Source organism: Colletotrichum gloeosporioides, assembly GCF_011800055.1.
Source record: "Colletotrichum gloeosporioides strain Lc1 chromosome Unknown consensus_50, whole genome shotgun sequence".
Taxonomy (NCBI): domain Eukaryota; kingdom Fungi; phylum Ascomycota; class Sordariomycetes; order Glomerellales; family Glomerellaceae; genus Colletotrichum; species Colletotrichum gloeosporioides.
In genome coordinates this window covers 1,042,706-1,062,570 of record NW_025544695.1, presented here as the reverse complement: position 1 = coordinate 1,062,570, position 19,865 = coordinate 1,042,706, and the positions used below count along the sequence as shown (strand labels likewise).

General features: G+C 55.0%; 4 protein-coding genes across 4 annotated transcripts; 2 read left to right on the top strand and 2 right to left on the bottom strand.

The window, feature by feature from the left end:
- Positions 1 to 1,057: 1,057 nt before the first annotated feature.
- On the top strand, positions 1,058 to 4,252 carry GCG54_00000801 (1-phosphatidylinositol 4 5-bisphosphate phosphodiesterase 1; the record flags this gene model as incomplete). Its single annotated transcript, XM_045400933.1, has 1 exon — positions 1,058 to 4,252. One exon carries the CDS (start codon positions 1,058 to 1,060, stop codon positions 4,250 to 4,252), a length of 3,195 nt encoding a protein of 1,064 aa, XP_045263606.1.
- Positions 4,253 to 8,831: 4,579 nt separating this feature from the next.
- On the bottom strand, positions 8,832 to 11,842 carry GCG54_00000800 (uncharacterized protein; the record flags this gene model as incomplete). Its single annotated transcript, XM_045400932.1, has 9 exons — positions 8,832 to 9,361; positions 9,439 to 9,641; positions 9,691 to 9,810; positions 9,859 to 10,390; positions 10,439 to 10,811; positions 10,861 to 11,018; positions 11,068 to 11,250; positions 11,302 to 11,620; positions 11,675 to 11,842. The coding sequence occupies 9 exons, from the start codon at positions 11,840 to 11,842 to the stop codon at positions 8,832 to 8,834; spliced, it is 2,586 nt and encodes an 861-aa protein (XP_045263605.1).
- A 1,778-nt stretch (positions 11,843 to 13,620) lies between these two features.
- On the top strand, positions 13,621 to 16,885 carry GCG54_00000799 (uncharacterized protein; the record flags this gene model as incomplete). The annotated part of the gene is made up of 3 exons (XM_045400931.1): positions 13,621 to 14,381; positions 14,435 to 16,649; positions 16,709 to 16,885. 3 exons carry the CDS (start codon positions 13,621 to 13,623, stop codon positions 16,883 to 16,885), a joined length of 3,153 nt encoding a protein of 1,050 aa, XP_045263604.1.
- Positions 16,886 to 17,408: 523 nt separating this feature from the next.
- On the bottom strand, positions 17,409 to 19,076 carry GCG54_00000798 (Palmitoyltransferase PFA3; the record flags this gene model as incomplete). Its single annotated transcript, XM_045400930.1, has 2 exons — positions 17,409 to 18,847; positions 18,929 to 19,076. 2 exons carry the CDS (start codon positions 19,074 to 19,076, stop codon positions 17,409 to 17,411), a joined length of 1,587 nt encoding a protein of 528 aa, XP_045263603.1.
- Positions 19,077 to 19,865: the final 789 nt, after the last annotated feature.

The following is a 19,865-nucleotide window of genomic DNA, read 5'->3' as shown; positions in this document are numbered from 1 at the left end:
TCACGTTCGATTCTCTGCCGGACACGACCCTGCCCGACTTGGGATTGTATCTGGAACCTGCAACTCCAGCAACCAGCTGGCAAGGGACTTACGGAGAAGACTGTAGAGGGGGACCAGAAAAAAAAAACGAACGAGCATCCGCTGCGGGAACATTGCATTGCGGCCTGCCAATGCTGTCGGTTCCCTCGACCCCAACTTGGACATACGCCCCATTCAGCGACCTGCATACCGCCTGCCACATCACTCGATCGTCTTTTTGCCGTGAGCTTCTGCAGTGCTGCTTTTAGGCCACTACAGCAAAAGACAGAGACAGGAGCTCCGAGACGAAGGACGCACAACTGCGGCCACAATTGGCCCATCCTACACTGCCCGTCCGCCCTGCCACGCCTGCCTCTCCTCTCCTGCAGTGTCAGTACCCTGTACGACCTCCGTTGACGACCTTCCACGCCATACCTTACCACCCGCGTGGTCTCTCGTCACGTCTTGAGAGTGCCGCATCGCATCCCATCGCACAGCGCGCCGCCGACCCCAGCCCGGCGCTGCAGACGATCACCGCTCTCCCCACGCTTGCTGCTTCCCTCCTGAGCAATCCCAGCCTGCCAGATAGGCACCGTGTGTGTGGAACGCCCACCTCTATATCTCAGGATCGACTTCTCCCACGCATTCCCCGCATTCTCTAACCCTCTACGGGCCGTTCCACACGACCACCTCTCCAAGGATGCCGTCTCCAACACTCACCATTTGCATATAAACGACAGATCGTCCGCCTTGGATCTCCCCTGGGACCTCTCCAAGCTCCTCAGTAGCGAACGCTACCCCCACGACCATCATGTCCTCTACTTCAACTCCTACACAACACATATCGACTCCAACTCCCCTTTGCAAACCTACCATGACACCTCAGACTTCACAGCTCAGGCGCACACGCCCAAGCCGTGTACAGACAAATCTCCCCTCATCAACAACAGCAACAGCAACACAACCACAGTCTACCATACCAGCCTCAGCCATTAGCTCCTCCTCCGTGGCCTCAAGCTCACAACAGGGCTCGCCCATCATGTCTCCAGAGACTGCCGTCATGACGAGCAACAGCTCCGTCCAGGCATCGCCTGAACACAGGGGACGGGAGCTTGTAGATGACCAGTTCTCTACAGGTTCTTTCCAACTACCAGAGTCGGTTCTGTCAAGGAAAACTAGTGACAACTCGCTGGGCCAGACCCTGGTGGGCAGTCCAAGTGCCATGTCAGAGGCTGTGAGCAAGGGTAACAACATCATCCGCCGCCTCTCCAACCGAGCCACTGCCAGGTTCTCTCGGCGCAGGACGTCCTCAGCGGCGCCCAATAGCCGTGATGGTAGTGTCGGTCCTGGCATGCTCCGGCGCAGAAGCGACAGCAACAACACGGCCCCACCCGACCTTGCCACGTACAGCGATTCGGACGATGAATTCGTCGATGAGATGGACGATCTCCGGTCTCTGATCGGCGGCCTCGACGGGGCTCTCAGAGAATCCTCCTCAAATAGCACTACAGCCTCACTCGCCGGCTCCACCTCCCCGTCAAACACCACTGCCGGCCCTGTCATCCCGTTCCAGCTGCTCAAGGGCACCTGGATCAGGAAGGTCTCCAAGAAGAACTGGAAGAAGCGCTTCGTCCTCGTTTTCGATCAAGAAGCGGCCAAGATTTCATGGGATAAGAACAGGCCCCACAAGTGTCTATACATTGACGACATCAAGGAGATCAGGACCGGCTCCGACATCCGTCAGTACCGCATCGACTACGGCGTTCCGGAATCTGAGGAGAGCCGGTGGTTCTCCATCATGTACGCCGTGCCCGACAAGTCCAAGACCAAGATGATGCATCTCGTTGCCGACGATGACAGCACCTTTTACAACTGGGTCACCACACTTGAAGCCATTTCCAAGCATCGACAAGACATGATGGCCTCGCTTATGGCGTTTAATGACCGTGCGATCCGCGATTACTGGGTAACCGAGATGAACAAGCAGTGCCTCGGCGGCGAAAAGCACCCGAATCCCATTGAAGAAGGCGACATTGACTTTGACGGGGTTCAGCGGGTCTGCCGGAATCTCCACATCCATGCCTCGCCCAGTCAGCTGCGTGCCAAATTCCATGCGGCTGATGTCACCAACACGGGTCGTCTGAACTTTTACGAGTTCCAGACTTTTGTGGGTTACATGAAACGTCGTGACGACATTCGCCAGATCTACAACCAGATCGCGGCTTCTCCAGACCTTGGCCTTACCCTCAAGGAGTTTCTCGGCTTCCTGCGCGAAGTCCAGCGGGAGAACATCGATGGTGACCTTGCCGCCTGGGAAGCCTTGTACGCCAAGTTTTCGCGCAAGTTCCGTACCAAGGATGCCGAGAAGCTTGACGCTTTCCTCGTCGATGGCCTCCGCATGGGCGACGCCGCCTTTGCCGCCTTCCTGACCTCCACCTACAACCTGCCCGTTTACAAGGAACCCAAGGAGTATACCCTGGACCGACCTTTGAACGAGTATTTTATCTCTAGCTCTCACAACACTTACCTGCTCGGCCGCCAGGTTGCCGGTCTGTCCAGCGTCGAGGGTTACATCTCAGCCCTTGCCCGCGGCTGCCGCTGTGTCGAAGTTGACTGCTGGGACGGCGCCGATGGCCAGCCTACTGTCAACCATGGCAGAACTCTTACGACCTCGATCAGCTTCCAGGAAACCATGACGACCATCAACAAGTACGCCTTCGTCAAAACCCGCTACCCCCTTTGGATCTCCCTGGAGGTGCACTGCTCTCCGCCGCAGCAGGCCGAGATGGCCCGCATCATCAAGGAGACTTTCGGTTCCCGACTTGTCACCGAACCTCTTGACCCCTCTTCTGACAGACTCCCGACCCCCGAGCAGCTCAAGGAGCGTGTCCTCATCAAGGTTAAGCGCCCTCAGCCGAAGGAGGAGCCCAAGCCGGCGGAGACCACCGGTCGTCGACGAGGCAATAGCCTTACCTCACCATACCCGAAGCCTGTACAGCTCGACAATAGCGTCATCCCCTCGCAATCTCTGCCTCAGAGCCCGATCCTCAGCCCGAGCCACTCCACTCGACGATTGGTCAGCAAGAGCCGTGTTAACACCATTACCGAGGGTGAGGTCCAGGACGCGTTGAGCAGTAGTACCAGCGACAACGACAGCGCCGGCGAGCGTGTGCCCGCGAAGAGGTCTTCGAACAAGACGGTCAAGGTGCTTGGAGATTTGGGTGTCTACTGTGCAGGACTCAAGTTCGGTGGATTCGACACTGCTGATGCGAAGGCCTACAACCACATCTTCTCCTTCATGGAATCGAGTTTCTTCAGAAACAGCCGTCTCAAGGAGGACAGAGTAGCCATGGACCGTCACAACATGCGCTACATGATGCGTGTCTACCCCGACCGCACCAGAATCACCTCGAACAACTTCAACCCGATCAGCTACTGGCGCAAGGGTGTGCAAATGGCGGCTCTGAACTGGCAGACATTCGACCTCGGCATGCAAATCAACCAGGCCATGTACGAAAGCGGCACCGACAGATCCGGATATGTGCTGAAGCCTACCGAGCTCCGAGAGATCAAGAGGTTGCCTGAGGAATGGTCTGGCAAGCGAGAGCGCAAGGAGGTGACTTTCAGCATCGACGTGATCTCGGCGCAGCAACTCATGCGACCCAACGGCATGCCGGCCAACAAGCCCGTTGACCCGTACGTGGAGGTTGAAGTGTTCCACCCCAACGACAAGAGGGACAAGATGGAGGTGGACCCCACCATGGCGTCGGTCTCGGATTCGCCTCTCAAGTACAGAACCCAGATCATTCAGGAGAACGGCTTCAACCCCATCTTTGACGGCAAGTTCACGTTCAAGGTCACGACCAAGTTCCCCGAACTCATCTTCGTACGTCTGTCCGTCAAGCTCTCCCACAACGGCGAGAGCTACAATGACCGGCCTCCAATTGCGACGCACACCGCCAAGCTCAGTGGCCTTAAGCGTGGCTACCGCACCTTGCCGCTGTTTGATCACAATGGCGAGCAGTACCTCTTCTCCACACTATTCACCCGTGTCAGCGTCGACTCTGTCCAGACGGTTCTCTTTGAGAACCCCGAGGACAACGCGGACAACACCAGTACTAACAGCAAGCCGCGAGGCATCGGACGCGTCTCCAACATCTTTGGGACTCGCTCCAATAACATCAGCCCCAAGTCCAGCATGGACAAATCGAGCTACGACGGCTCATTGGGCTAAGCGCCCACTCTGATTGGGCCAACCGCGTTCCTCTCTGTACCATGCTACAACCCTCCGACCTTCACTTCTTGGCATAAATTCGTTTCCTTTTCAACCAAGTTTTGTATCAGTATCGACAGAGATTTAACGACAACATCCCCGGGCTCGCAGCCCCGGGACGAAATGACACGGCCGAAACCAAAAAAGACAGAATTCCCACAGCGCGCGCCAGTTTTTTGGATCTAATGTGCGATCAATACCCCTTTTGGCATTCGACTGCGGCGTACAACTGGCATGGATGAGAACTTCCTGGTGTAGTCTACGACTATTTTTCTTTCGCTCACCCGCTTTCCTTGAAGGATGCGAGGTTTTTTTTAGGGATACCAACGGGCATTTCAATTTCCTTTGTATGGGATAATCATTGCACTGGGACGGCGAATATGGGCATGTGTGTCACCCCGAGAGCCTAGGAGCCGGGTAGTTGACTTTTGAATGGGAACGGACAGCAGCATATACCACATGTCGAGGACGGGAAGGAGCATAGAACTGGGATCAATCCGACATGAGATGAAAGCAAGAGTCGAGAAAAGACCATAGGCAAAAAAAAGTTTTCTTTTTGTTTCTCAAGATGAATGGTATCACAGCACAGAACTGGGAGGGAACAGAAGTGTCATTCGCTCATCTCCACAAGCATTTCATTTCTTAATGGCGTTGGACGTGAACCAGTAGTAGCATGGGCAATCGGCGGCAATTGCATGTGTTGGAGAATGAGCATTGCGGGAGGGCCTTGATGTCCGCAAGCCGGGGGGAGCATGGCAGGATTAAGCATTGACGTGAAGCATGATCATCTGTGTGTGGAATGGCATGGGCCGGGAGGGGAATTCTCTGTTGTTCCTTGGGTAATGGGTGGACGGACGAACCCAGAGAACCATGTGAGGGAGAGTAGAGAGACCTCATTCATGTTTTGGCGTGGCCCGGCCGGGGTGGCCAGGTCTACGGGGAACCGGCGTTTTGACTTTATGAGCATATTTTGTTGCTATCTTGACGAAGCTTATGAGACAAACAAGAGGAGGGCAAGCCGTTCTGTGCTGCATCCCGTGGGCAAACAAACATTTGCCGGACGGGGGCGGGGCGAACAAGTTTGTCTTTTATTTCATTATGACAATGATGATGCAGTTATCTGCTGTTTATGGGGAGATTGTGATGCCGTTGTGAGGTGTTTTGGGTTCTGGGGGATGGGGCCTCGGTGGGAAATGGGGGATCCATCCTCGCTTACGGCCGTTGTGGCATGGGAATGCTGTGGTTAGATGAGGGGAAGAAGTGTGTCTTTTCTCCTCGGTAGCGGGCTTTCCTTTCCCATCCCGTCATTCTCGGGGTGGGCAAAGTCTGTTTAATTATGGCTACGGGTTGTCTGTCGTTCGTCAGGACAGCTTGTTTAAGGTAGGTAGGTACTTTTGCTTCTCTTTTTGAGGTTGGCGGTGTGTTTTAGTGTGCTTGGTGATGGGAAGTTTAGGCAGGATGGAGAATAGAAATTGGCCGTGGGGGGAAAGGAACAGCGTGTCATGGCGTCTCGAACATTGCATTTTCGTAAGGGAGAGGGGGAGGTTGACTTTGGGAGTTTGTCAAGGTTCGGTCTTGACATTACGGGGGGCCAAGCGGCTAGGCAGACGTCGAGTTTCTCTCTGTGTGTGTTTCTTTTCGCGAATGTGTTGAAGTTTGGGGGGTTTGTTCCGTTTGCGAATACGTGTACGCTCTCTGCTCTCCCTTTCCCTACCCCTTTCCAGGCCTTCCAGGCCGTCTGCCAAGCACGGATCGATCGAGATCAGACAACATTTTTTTTTGAAAGCTGATTTGATGCGTGGGGTCGGGGGGGACGGGGGGAGCACTTCTTCCATGCTGTATCATCGTCTTTCCCACATTTAAGGTTTTGGGGGCGGTTTTTGCTGAGGGGGCCCGCGTCTTGAACCACGCCCACCCTCTGTGTATATGAACACCCACGAAGCCACACTCGGCAAAGGCCCCGGATGCATTTATTGCTGCGAGCAGCAATTACTCCAGATGTGCACCCTGAGATCATTTCACCAGCCTCAAATTGTGGCTCAATGGGTGGTCAGGAAGCAGGGGGAGGGGGTAGGTGTGGTGCAAGACATCCCCCCCTCTTCTTGTGAAGAGCGAAGTGGTGCCATGGCGGGATGGGCTGGGGCTGGGTGGGCCGTGCTTCACGATTCGAGCTTTCTCAATTCAATATCGCCGAGCAAGCTATCTTGTCTTGGGAGGTTTCGTACATAACAAGGAATAGGACACAACGCAGAAGTCTTGGAGTCAAGTGTCGAGCCAGCATCCCCAACCCAATTGGGTATTGTAAGTATGCCTCGCTGTGGGCTGTGCTTCATTATGGCTTAAAGGATTTCTAGTGGAATGAAATGGAAATTCCTCCTCGGGGGGAAGATTGGTTTTCCCTGAGCTGGGGGCCGCTTCTTTTAATCTCCGCGTTGGGACCGGGGGTTGAAGACGACGATTGTCTCACATTTCGATGAGGTTCCTCCAGCTTGATAGAGCGTCATCTCTAGGCGGACAAGGGTTTTGGAGGAAGCATGGGTCGAGATATTCAGTCGGGCCGTTGTCAGGTGATTGAGGGCTTGGAAGTTCGCGATTGGAGAGGGGAAGAAAACGCACGGGACTTGTGGCAGAGGTACACCGACTGAATGTTGCGTTCATGATGGTGACGAGAGTATGTGGGAGAAGGGCATTGGTCAATTGGCGGCCGGGTTTGGCGTAACGAGGTACTGAGGACCAGCCGCCAATCCCGTTCTTGCCGTGGCATCCGGAGGCAGCTCCGGGAGAAAGGAACACAGTGAGCGAATGCAGAGCCCGGATGCGAGGAGAGGCAGAATTGAGAACTGGTCTATCACTGGATGAAAGATAACGGATGGATGGACGGATGCGAGGCGCGGTGCGGTGCGGTGCGGGGGGTTGATCAATCGCGGGAGGGCCAGAACGAGAGCTGGGCGGGCATGTCTCTGCTGAACGGTTGCTTGGCACTTTGGCTTGTGCGGGGAAGGATGTGCCGAATGCAATGTCACGTCAACGTCGCAGAGGTATCTGAACCACGGGATACGTCTTTTCTGCCAATGGTGTACCACATGACCAGAAGTTTTGAGGGAATTTGGTATTGGGCGGAGCAAACTGCCATGCCCAGTTTCGACAAAATACACTCACAGTCTGGGATGAGAATGCGAGGAGGGGAATGTGTACAAGCATGTAGACGGTGGAATGCACGAAAGCGACGGCCGACCCGGAGGGCGGAATTGGACAGGGTAGGGATGTTGACGGGCAGGCAGATCATCGCGATTCCTTCTTGACCGCCCATGCATGGAACATTCGTTTTGTGTTGTTCGGAAGGGGGGCGTCGTTCTTTTTGCTTGGCTCCTTCGCCCCTGGCGGCTGGCAGAAGGGTCCAAGTGAGCAGCCAGAAATGAGAATAAACAAGGTTGACGTGTAAAATTTTGATTGCAGAGTTTGGAGCTAAGGGGAGAACTGCTCCGGGAGGAATTGGGGGTGGTGTACGGCGTGCCGCGGAAAGGTGTCGTGGGGACGGCAAGTCTCTCTCTATTTCGGAAGCTTGGAGATTAATGAAAAAACCTGAAGACGAGGGGGGGAAGGGGGTGTAAACCAAGCTAGAAGGGGGACTGTAAGGAGTCGACGGGGGGGATCAAGTTTTCCAAGGTCGTCAGTATCTCTCTGCCTTGGTAGTATTTCATCGGGTTTGGGTTTTTTTTTGGTTTTTTTTTTTGGTTTTTTTTTTTTTTTTGGTCTCAGCCGTCACACTGAGGAAAGGGGAGGCGACGGTCTAGATCGCGATCCATGAGAAAATTCTGAGCAACGGGACACGCGTGTCTTTAATGAAGTGTCATTTGACAGAGTGGCATTCGGCCCATATCCCCGGGCTTCTCTACCAGGGGGTCACTCAACATCATTGAGGCGAGAAACTTCATAAGTGATGAGATTAAATTAGATGATACACTGTTGGTTCGCGATACATGGACAACACAAAATCAAAAATAACGACAGCAATGAGGGGGAGCAGCGCAGCACACAGAATGTTCTCCAATTCCTCAGAGTGGAGATTTGGGGTGGAAGGTGCCGAGGCCGACAGGGTTTGGGCGTTGCGTTGGAGAGTGTGGAGAAGGGGGCGTGCGTGCGGGGAAGAAACAAGACGCGAGCTGCGAGCAGGGGAGTGTGGGCGTGCGTCATCGAAGCATGGGTGTGGTGCTAAAAGGCATGGAGATGCACCGTTTTGGGTTGGATTAAAGACGGGTTTTACGGGTTCCAGGAAAGGGGGTGGTATACTCGAGGTTTCGATATTGCAGGGGAACGAATTGATGCGCGCCAGAACGATGGAATAATACATGAGAAACCCTAGACTACGTTTTGTGCGCGTGTGTGTTGCCTTCAATTCCAATGTTCTCCCGTTCCTCATCTCAGTTACATGCACAGGCTACGTCCGTCCCTAATCTGTAAACGTCCATGTCAACACCACTGGGACTCGCCGGGACTTGCGCCTGACCGCCCGGGCCCTCCGGCAAACCCGTCCGGTCCCCTAGGCGAGCACGGGGCTTGGGTTCTCCCGAATCGCCCGGATGGTCTCCCTCATCCGCGGGTTAGCGTCAAAGCTAGCCTCGATGAGGTCGACCACCTCGTCCGCGGAAAAGTACAGGCTGAGCTCGCTGTCGCACCAGAGATACTTGACCTCGTTGAGGTTGGATTGGAGGACTTCGCTGAGGTACTTGAGCCGGAGCCACGTGGCGGCGTACTGCGCCGTCGTCGGGATCTCGTCCTTGCCGGGCCCCGAAGAGGCTGCCGTCCGCGACGGGAGGAAGAGGTCGTCCAGCTCCGTGATCTTGGCAATGAGCTGCGCGATCCTATAGGCGTCGTCCTGGCCGATGGAGGACGACTCCATCACGTCGCTGATGATCTTTGATGAGATGGCATCTGCGAGGGACCCCACCGCCTGGTACCACACGGAGCGCGAGAGAATCGATTCCCATGTCACTGCCAGGGATCTGACCCGCGCTACTGCCGAGTCCACGCAACTGTCTAGTTCATCCTGTTGCATCAGACTTTGATCGCCTGTGCGTCCGCGTTAGCCCCGCGTTTGGTACTACTGCGCGAACGGGTATTCATCAGCCCGGCCTAATGTTGCTTACCTCCTAACAGATCTCGAAGGACCGTTTTCTGCACCCCGAGTTCATTAGTGTATGCGCGCGTCGCAAAGTTTTGCAGGCTCTTGATGTCGTTGTCTATGCGCAACATGTTTTGGGCACGTGTCGTCAGGTCTGCACGCGACTTCCACGCTGACGCCAGCTCGCTTAGCTTTTCGGACAAGTACATGGCATCGTTGTAAAGGAACCTGTCTCTTAATTAAACTCGAAAGGATTATTAGCGAGGCCGAGACTTACATGTTTCCGCCGATATCAAGTGCATAGTAGTGCGGTGAAACGGCTCTGAACATGGCCAGTGCAAATGTTGGTAAGCTGAACAGGCCCGGTGCCGCGGCTGCCACGGGACTGTTCTCGTATCTAGGGGCCATTAGTTCGAGGTCTCTATAGGTAAAACGAAGTACTCACTCTGGCCGAGTAAGAGCCGCACCGTCCTCCAATATGGCGAGGATGAGCTCCAGTACTGGCTCTGGCATGGCCGATATGTGATAGATCTCCTTCAGCACCATTTCCCTGCTCTCGTCTTCAGCTGGAGTTGCCATCTTTTCCTTCTTCGCGGGCGATTTCCTGGGCTGCGGTTTAGGCTCAGGCTCTTGCGCCGGTTCTGTCGCGTCTTCGTCTCCCCAGCCCCAGGCATCGGCTGCGTCGTCATCGTCCGCGGCTGCTGGTTCCACACTTGGCTGGGCTGGTTCCTCCTCCTTCTTATCTGCACCTTGGTCATCATCGTCCCAACCCCAGGCGTCTGCTCCGTCGTCCTCTTCTTGGCTTTGCTGGGCTGTGTCCTTTTCTTCAGCAGGCTCGTCATCGACCCCCCACGCAGCGCCCCAGTCATCGTCTGTTGCAGCCCCGGCGGCTGCGTTGTTAGCTGTCAACTCCTTGCCCTCTGACCGAGACACCATCTGCTTTTCCACCTTCTCGACTTGCTTGGGTGCGCCCAAACCTAAGACTAATTAGCAAGTGACATGAATTCGAAAATTGTGTTACAAACCATTCGAGAGCTGGTTGCGGACAGAGTCAAGTGCGGTTTCTCTACACTTGGCGAGCCAAATTGATGGTGCGCTTCCAACCCACTCCTTAAGCTCTGTGAAGCCTGTGAAACCGTTTTCTTCGAGAACCTCGCAGAAACCTCGCGCAGATTGAATCACGGCTTGGAACCGATCAATGTCCTTCAATGTCGCAGGAACTGCACCGTCCAGCCAGACCTTGACCAGTCTCGGGACAAGGTCGCTCATCATGATCGGGCTGAAGAACATCAGGAGGTCAGGGGTCAATCTAGCTGCCAGGAACTCAACCAGCTTGCGGAGGTCTGTAAATAGCTCGTCTATTGACCGGCCGGCCTCGCCATTCAACTCGACTACATTCTGTGAAGCTATTAGAGGGGCCAGAAACCAATGTCCGATGAGTGCATACCTCGCTTGCACGAATCGAAGGAAGAGAAGAAGCTTCTACGTCCATCCTCGGAGACACGATAGCATTGTCAACTTCGTGCCATAGCTTAGACATTCTTTCTTCGACCTCCTTGTAGGCCTGAAGCCCGATGATGGCTTCTGAGAGGGTCATTTGCTCCCCTGGTGCTGTTAGAAGCGAACTTATTGTACGTCTTCGTGACAGGCTTACCTTCTAGTTTTCCATAGATGGAGAGGGACCCTGCTTGTAAATCCGTGTGCACAAGAGATGCCCACACGTGGTCAAAAACATCATGAACATTGGATTTGAGCTCAAACGCGCGCAGATCAAGAAGCCTCATGACTCTGCAAGTCTTCTTGTTGACAGGGACGGCATCCAACTCGGTCCACGACTCTGTTGCCTGTTAGCATTGTCCATATCTGTGTCGATGCGGGTTGCCCGTACTTTCCAACCACCGCAGCGAGTCGATGATGCGCCGCTCGTTCATGGCCTGCTCAACCTCCCCCAAAAGCTCATTGACATGCTGGATACCCCTGAGCGCATCGTGCAGCTGTTCCGTATACATCACCTCTCTTTGCAGAAAATGTATGTGTTCTTCGGCATCTTGAATGGCCTTTCCTGAGACCTGTGGAGCCTCTGATTGTCGCACGATATCATCGGCCAGCCTCTTAGATCGCAGGATGTCTTCTTGTAGTGACTTTGCGTTGCTCACCCAGGAGCTGACGTCCCCTTTTGTTTCCTCGTTTATCGTATGGATCTCGGTCTAAACACACGTCAACGGGCCGTCGCTCAAGTCCGCTACAGAGCCTCAAGATACCTCCAATTCCCCCTTGGCTTTCTCCAGCGCATCGATCGCCGGTGACAGATCGGAAGACGAAAGCGAAAGGGACGACACCTGCTCGTCTGGGAAGCTTCCCTCAAGAGCAAAGGAAACAATGGCGTCCCCAAGTTGCGCAGATACCTGCGCCTCGGTCGCGCTCGCCATTTCTGTGATCCGGAGTTTGGCGCGAACTGTGGCAATAGCTTCGTAGAGCTCGATCGTCGCGGGGCTGGGTCAAGTCGGTGTACTGGCGCTCGAGGTCGAGTGGTAAATGGTGATCGGGTGTGTGCAAGAAAGTAGTGTGTCGGTAATTCTTGAGGCTCTTGAGCTTTCTACGCCTAGCGAGCGTTCATATTTGTTAGAGAGCGAGAGGTCGTTGCATCGTCGCAATGAACCACAAGCAGATTTGGCACCGATGGCATAGCTGTCCCGAATACCACCATGAACAACCCACGTCACAGTCCGTGTCGGCACGGTACGTATCGAGGGATTTCCTCCGAAGTTCAGCCGACGGCTTGCTGTCGATAAGATATGATAAGATAGAGAAGGGCAGCAAGAGACCAATCGGAGCCTGAGTTTCCGCCAAACGTGCTGGGAGGGGAAAAAAAAAAAAAAAAAAAAAAAAAAAAAAAAAAGCANCCGGGGTTTCCCCCAAAAGGGGGGGGGGGGGAAAAAAAAAAAAAAAAAAAAAAAAAAAAAAGAAGGCACCTAAGGTAGCTAGGGAAGATAAACTCCACCGTTCCCCTGCCCTGGCTGATGGAGGGGCAATTAGGTCAGTGCTCTGATTGTATCGACCTCTTCGGCAACCCGACGTCTCTATTGTTCCCGTGCCCCGCGACGACACATTGAACCTGGAAGTTGTGGGAACTTGGAAACGGAAAACTCACCAGAAGTCAAGCAAATTTGTGAGTCGCGATTGCAGGACTCAAGCCACCCATATCCGGCACATTCACGGCTTGTCATTCACTTCAACCTCACTTCGCAACTTGCGATTGAGGTAACCGCTACTTCGTGCTATCACGGGCCAGCGTATATTGGGAAAACCCCCATTGGTGTATTCCTTCACTGTCCATCAGGCTGGCAAATCGTTTATCTGTAAGGTAAGCAGCTGCATTTTCTACTCGTCGTACCTCCTCTATCTTCTAGGCATCAATTTTACCATGGAGATCCCGATTGGCCTCTCTTCTGTGTCACTTCTCCCCCACCTTCCCGGTCTTGGTTATGTCGCGATGGCATCTGGAAGAAGGCTGCACAGAGCCTTACTCTTCAAACAGCATGCTCCTTTGATCCAGATTCAAATTCCCAAAGCACCTTGCGTTTATTATTGTTGCCGGAATGTCAAGCTTCAAAGCTGGCCAAGCGGCTGTTGCTGTTGCCGTTGCTGTTGCCGTTGCTGTTGCCGTTGCTGTTGCCGTTGCTGTTGCCGTTGCTTATTTCTACAACGCATGCCACGAACCAGATTACAGCTTGCCAAGCTTTTGGACAACGTATGTTGTTTTGCGAGTTGACCTCAGTCTCGCACACAGATTTCGTACCCCTGAAACCTACATTCACTCCACGCTCAACACTGTGTTACGAACCTCTGCATCCGTCCGTTCATCATCTCGTTGCACGCAACGGCCCATTGAGCGGCCGGTCGTATCCCTGTGCGGTTGGAAAACCCTTTCTAGCGGTCCCCTCATTTGTATGACAGTCGTCACAATATTTCGCTTGTTGTCTGTTTTGACTCCTCGCGTGTTGAAAGCGCTTGCCCATGACTACCTTACCTTACCGATGACACCCCCGGCTCATTGATTACCTTCCTCTTTCACCCACTTCCCCGCCCTTATAATATGGACTTTTGTCTTCTCTAGAAATCTCGTCTACCTCAAGAGATTGCTGAGCATACTTACTTACCTACGGACAGAAGTTATTACTCTCAGCTAGCAACAAACTCAAATATCATGTCGCCCGCAGCAAAGCCGCAGCCGCGGTTTCGCAAGATCCAGAGCTTCAAGACCGACTACGCTCCTTGTACGATCAGCCAGTATGTCTCGGAAAGAAGTGGAATGCAGGTCATTGTGGCAGATCGCAAGGGCCCCAAGACCAACGGCTACTTTACTCTCGCAACCGAAATCCTCGATGATTCCGGCGCTCCCCACACCCTCGAGCATCTGATCTTCATGGGCTCCAAAAACTACCGCTACAAGGGACTTCTCGACAAGTTGGCGTCGCGAGCCTACTCTGGAACCAACGCCTGGACCGCAACAGATCACACAGCCTACACTCTTGAGAGCGCCGGCTGGGAAGGTTTCTCGCAGATTCTTCCCGTCTACCTCGAGCACGTCGTCCTGCCCATTCTCACTGATGAAGCATGTGTGACTGAGGTGCATCACATCGACGGAGAGGGCAACGATGCCGGCGTTGTGTACTCGGAGATGCAGGCGGTCCAGTTTAAGAGCGCAGAGATCATGGATCTCAAGGCCCGCCGACTCCTATACCCTGAGAACGTTGGCTTTCGTTACGAGACCGGTGGGATGACTGATGCGCTGCGTGTCCTGACGAACGACCGCATTCGCTCGTTCCATCGCGAGATGTACCAGCCCAAGAACCTCTGCGTCGTTATCATAGGCGAGGCAGACCATGACAATCTGCTGCAAATTCTGGACGAGTTCGAGGAGAGCATCAAGGACGATTTGCCGCCCCTGGACGCGCCGTTCAAGAGGTAAGATGACCATCAGGCGGCTAGAACCCTGCCATGCTGACGTGTGTTTTCAGGCCATGGATCGACTCTGCACAGCCTCCAGCTCTGGAGAAGTCCATTATTACGACGGCCGAATTCCCTGAAGAAGACGAGTCGGTCGGCGAAATCACTGTGGCCTTCTTTGGCCCCAACTGCAACGACGTTATAGCGACGTCAGCACTTAACGTCCTGCTGACCTATCTCTGTGGCTCGTCTGTCTCTATCCTCGAGAATGTTATCGTCGAAAAAGAAGAACTCGCTAGCTCAGTTACATACTGGTGGGATGCGAGACCGAACTCTGTTATCTGGTTCCAGCCGACCGGTGTCGAGACCGACAAGCTCGAGTTTGTCGAGAAGAGACTGATCGACCTTCTGAAGGAGGTTGCTGGCAAGCCTCTTGATATGGAGTACTTGACCTCATGCATTCACCGCGAGCGCCTTCAGGTCAAGTTCCAGGCTGAAGAATCAGAGAGCTTCTACTCCACCAACATCATCACGGACTACCTTTTCGGCAAGCGCGACGGCTCAACCCTCAAGGAGCTGGAGTCGTTGTCAGAGTACGACGTTCTCGAGAAGTGGACGGACGAGCAGTGGAGGGACTTCCTCCGCAAGTGGATCTCCGATGCCCCTCACGTTTCCATCCTTGGCAAGCCGTCTCACGAGCTTGCGAAGAAGCAGAAGGCTGAGGAAGAGACGAGGCTTGCTGAGAGGAAGGAGAAGCTTGGCCCTGAGGGCTTGGCCAAGCTCAAGGAGCGTCTTGAGGCCGCCAAGGCCAAAAACGACGAGCCTATTCCTGCTGCTGTTGTCGACCAATGGCCTGTTCCCGGGACCGAATCTATCCATTTCATCGAGTCCGACACGGCGAGAGCCGGAAAGGCGAAGAGCCTAGGACTGCCCAACAATGCCGCGCAGAAGGTCATCGATGGCTCCAAGCAAGGTCAAGATCCCCTCTTCATCCAGTTCGAGAGCGTCCCGACCAACTTTGTCCACTTGACGATTTACTTGGGCACGTCCCAGGTGCCTCTTGAGCTGAAGCCTCTGCTGCCCATCTTCAACGACAACTTCTTCAACACACCTATCATGCGCGATGGAGAGAAGGTCGGCTTTGAGCAGGTGGTCATGGAGCTGGAGCAGGATACCATCAGCTATGGCCTCCGCTCCACCAGAGACTATGGTGACCCAGACGGCGTCATGATCCAGTTCCAGATCGAGCGCGAGAAGTACTCCACGGTCATCAACTGGGTCCGTACCATGATGTTCGACAGCGTCTTCGATATTCAGCGCCTTAAGGCTGGCGTCCAGAAGCACCTTGCCGACATCCCCGAGATGAAGCGCGACGGTAGGTCCATGGCCTCCGAGGTAGACATGTCCATCCACCAGAAGAAGGAATCCTACTCGGTTGCCAAGCGCGCGCTCGTCCGCGCCGTCTACCTCCGCCGCCTCAAGAAGCTCATCGCCTCGGACCCGGAGAAGGTCCTCTCCTGGTTCGAGCAGCTCCGCAAGTCCCTCTTCACCTTCAACAACGTCCGCGTTCTCGTCACCGCCGACGTATCGCGTCTCCCCGAACCCATCGCAGCGTGGGACATCCTCAGCAACAACCTCAAGGGCTCCAACGACCTCATCCCCATCATCAAGCCCCACACCCTCCTCACCCCCGATGGTCAGGAGCCAGGCAAGGTCGGCGCCGTCATCGTTCCCATGACCACCGCCGACAGCTCCTTCGGCGTGAGCACGGCGAAGGGCATTACCTCCTTCGAGGACCCGCGCCTCCCCGCCATCATGGTCGCCATCGGCTACCTCGAGTCCGCCGAGGGCCCCCTCTGGAACTCCGTCCGCGGCCAGGGCCTGGCGTACGGCTCGTACTTTGGCCGCGAGCTCGACGCCGGCACGATCCAGTACAAGGTCTATCGCTCCCCGGACGCGAGCAAGGCCTTCGCCGCATCGCGCGAGACGATCCGCAAGATCGCCGACGGCGAGACGCCCATCGACCGCCACCTCAAGGAGGGCGCCATCAGCCAGGTCGTCGTGCAATTCGCCGACGAGCAGTCCACCATGGCCTCGGCGGCTGCGCAGAACTTCATGCTCGGCGTCGTGCGCAACCTGCCGCTCGACTGGCACAAGAAGATCATGCGGGACGTCCGCGACGTCACAAACGACCAGATCAAGGCCGTGCTCAAGGAGCTCATCATGCCGCTTTTCGAGCCCAAGACCAGCAACGTCGTCATCACTTGCGCGCCAATTCTTGAAGAGGTATGTTCTTTCCCCACCTTGAAGTAACGATGACCATAATGCTTACATGTCTCTCACAGAACATCGACAAGGCCTTCAAGGAGATGGGATACAAGACCCAGGTGAAGCCCCTGGCCGACTTCCACGATGACTACGGATTCAAGGGCGAAGATGATGAAGGCGACGAAGATGACGAGGATGATGATGAGGAGGAGGATGGTAGCGAGGGTGACTACAGCGACTCGGAGTCTGAGTGATCTAGCCAAGGGGGGTAGACTAGAGAGACTAGGGATGATAGAAGTAGTTTACACGGCCTTCATAAACATCACTTTCCCGAATCGCAGCAAGCAAGGCACTCATGCTCTACTCTTCGGTAAGATTCAAGTGAACTAGTAAGACATGTCTTGTAATTCGTGACGGCAATGCTACCGAACATTATCATTCCCGTCCCTCATCGGATATGATGCCCCATGAAGGCGAAAAGAAACTGACAAAGAAAGAAAGTCGAACACTCCCCAACACCAATGGTAAATAGATGTCGATATACATCTGTGAGATGCTCCATCCGTCGAGTTTCCGAAGTTTGGCCCTCCCCCGCCTTTGCAAATAAAAAAATCGTACATGGATGCGTATACACTCTAGCGACGCCGCAGTCATGCCCCTCCCATTGAGCCGTTGCAAACCCGCCGATGAGAATATGCGTTGGATATCACTTTCTAACCCGCCATCATCATTTTTGTCACATACCTCCCGGACTTTTTCCTGCGTTGCATTTCTAACCTAGTCCACGGTGTCGTCGTTGGACGGCGATGTCCTGAAGGATGGAGAGGTGGGGCTGCTCTTCCGCAGCAGTCCGCTTGCGCCGCTCCGCCCCCATCCGCCGTTGGTAACGAGGTTCATAGCACGGTGCTCCGCCGCCGCCGCGTCATCCATGTCGACGTCGCTGTCCGTCAGCTCCTCCTCGAGCGCCGTGCCGCGCGGACTAAGCTTGCGCATCGGCATCGATTCTTGGAAGCCATCAGCGTACAGGTTGGGATCGCGGCCGAGAACCCGGTCGGCCTTGGACGGCATCTTACGCGCGTCGTTGCGGCTACCGTTCGCGGGCGGCGGGGGTGATGGCGGGGTGGTGAGGTAGTGACGGCCGGCACCGTCGGGTTTCGTGGGGGCGGGGCGCATGAAAGATGGCGGCGGCTCGTCGGTTCCCCAGCCAGCGTTGATCTCGCGGGCGCGCTGCTCCTCACGTTCCCTGGCCAGGCTCTCACGCGCGGCAATCCACTTAGGACTGGGCTCCCATGACCAGCCATCACCGGTGGTGTTGCAGACGGGGACGAACCAAAAGAGCGGCTTGGGTCCGAAAAGATGCAAGAGATTGCGTTTTGCCCCAAGGTCGAAGGCGTTAGGGAGCTTCTCAGAGTCTTGCTCGTCAAGGTACTCTTCGTAACGCTTCTTGGCGCGATCGCGTTCCATCTCTTCGTAGGACTGGTGTACTGGCCTCGAAGCCCCAGGGTGTCCACGGAACTCTTCGCCTTCTTCGGGTCGTGTAATGCCTGGCAGTGCGTTGGCGTGGATGTCGAGCAGTTGCTGGCCGTAAGCTGGAAGGGGGACGCCTTCGCCATTGTGCTGGGCGACGAACTGGTTTTGCATCTGCTTCTTCAGCGGGGACAGGTAGCGAGTCTTCTCAAGACATTCGATGGTGGTCTGTCCGCGACTCGCCAGCATGATATGCCACCCTGTGAACGCGCCGACGACAATGCCGATGATTCCGGCCATGACGCTGAGGATCACGTAGTTGATGGGCATCAACGTCTCCACGTACGTCGTGTTGTTGATGACCTCCATGTACACCCAGCTTCCCGAGACGAAGAAGCTGTAGAAGCAGAACAATGTCGTGTAGATGAGGAACAGCAGGAAGGCCTTGTGATTCTTCAGGCCGATACACGTCGCCAGCCAAGGGCAATGATGATCCATCTTCAAGACGCATCGACGGCAGGTGGAGCAGTGATGAGCGCGGTCAGGTTTCCTCGCCTGGCACTTCTTGCAGAATCGGATCTCGCCATTAGCCTTGACGGTAAAGGACGTGGCCGGTGGAGGGGCCTCGGTCGGTAGGGTGCTGTATCCATTGTCGTTTGTCGTGCTTCCGGGGTTCGTAAAGACGGCAGTGGTGTAGGACCAGTTGAGCAGGCCATAGAGGAGGACGGCGAGGGTAGAGGAACCTGTACCTGTGAAGAGGAGGAGAGCGTCAGTTCCACGAAGGGAACGGGTGGGAATGGCACGCGACCGACGTCACGGAGTAGACTTACCTAGCCAAGTGGCTTTAGAGGGCGCGGACCCGATGGTAACATCCACCCATACGGCCCATGTGGTCAAGCTGTAAACGAAGAATAAGGGGATGTAGGTCGCGAAGGTGCAGCAGCAGCGCTCGACCTTTCGCGCCCAGCGTCGAGACATGTTTTCGGGCGACGGTTGTGGACGGTCAAGATCCATCCAATTCACTCGGAGAGAGACCAAAAGGGAAGAAATATCATGGCGGTCGGGGGCGGCAGGGGAGGGATTCGAGAAAGGGCAAATGCCTGGCAGGTCGTGGGCGAGAAGGGGCGGCCCGTAGGTAGTGGTGCGCTGCTTCAGACCGGACTCCTTGCTGGTTGGACACGATTAATCAGGGGAAGTTTAGGCCAGCACCACGAAGCAGGGTGCCGGGACTTAGAGTGGAGACTCAACGCCAGCACGAAGGGTGCGCTCGCGCAGCACGGCACGCAGCACGCTGCAGTCAAAGGCCCCGCAAGCCGTCGCCCCGTTACATTTGGGCCTTGCCTTACGCAGGGAGCTGAGGCTGAGCTAAGCTGACCTTTACCGCCTCCGGGTGGATTCGTGGCGGTGTCTGTGTCCTGTCCAGTCTGCCAACTTTAGCCCGGGTTCCCGTCTGTTCCGAGAGTGTTTTGGTGCCACAACCCCGAATATTAAAACGGTCCCGTTCCGTTCTTCCGTATGTATCGGCTTTAATGTCAGAGTCAGTTCCGAGAGGCACAAATCATCACGCAGAAACGCCGAGTTTCTCTACGCCGAGCCGAGCTATCAGACTGTCAAGTATGATTTGTTCTTCATTGGTGTCTAGGGTATTCCTAGCTGAACAGAGCAAAGAAAAGAAGTCCTCCCAACGCCTGCTGATGAACAGGAACACTAGTAACCACCCACTCTCTGATTAACCTAGGCTGAAAGAAAGGTATAATACTGCGAATC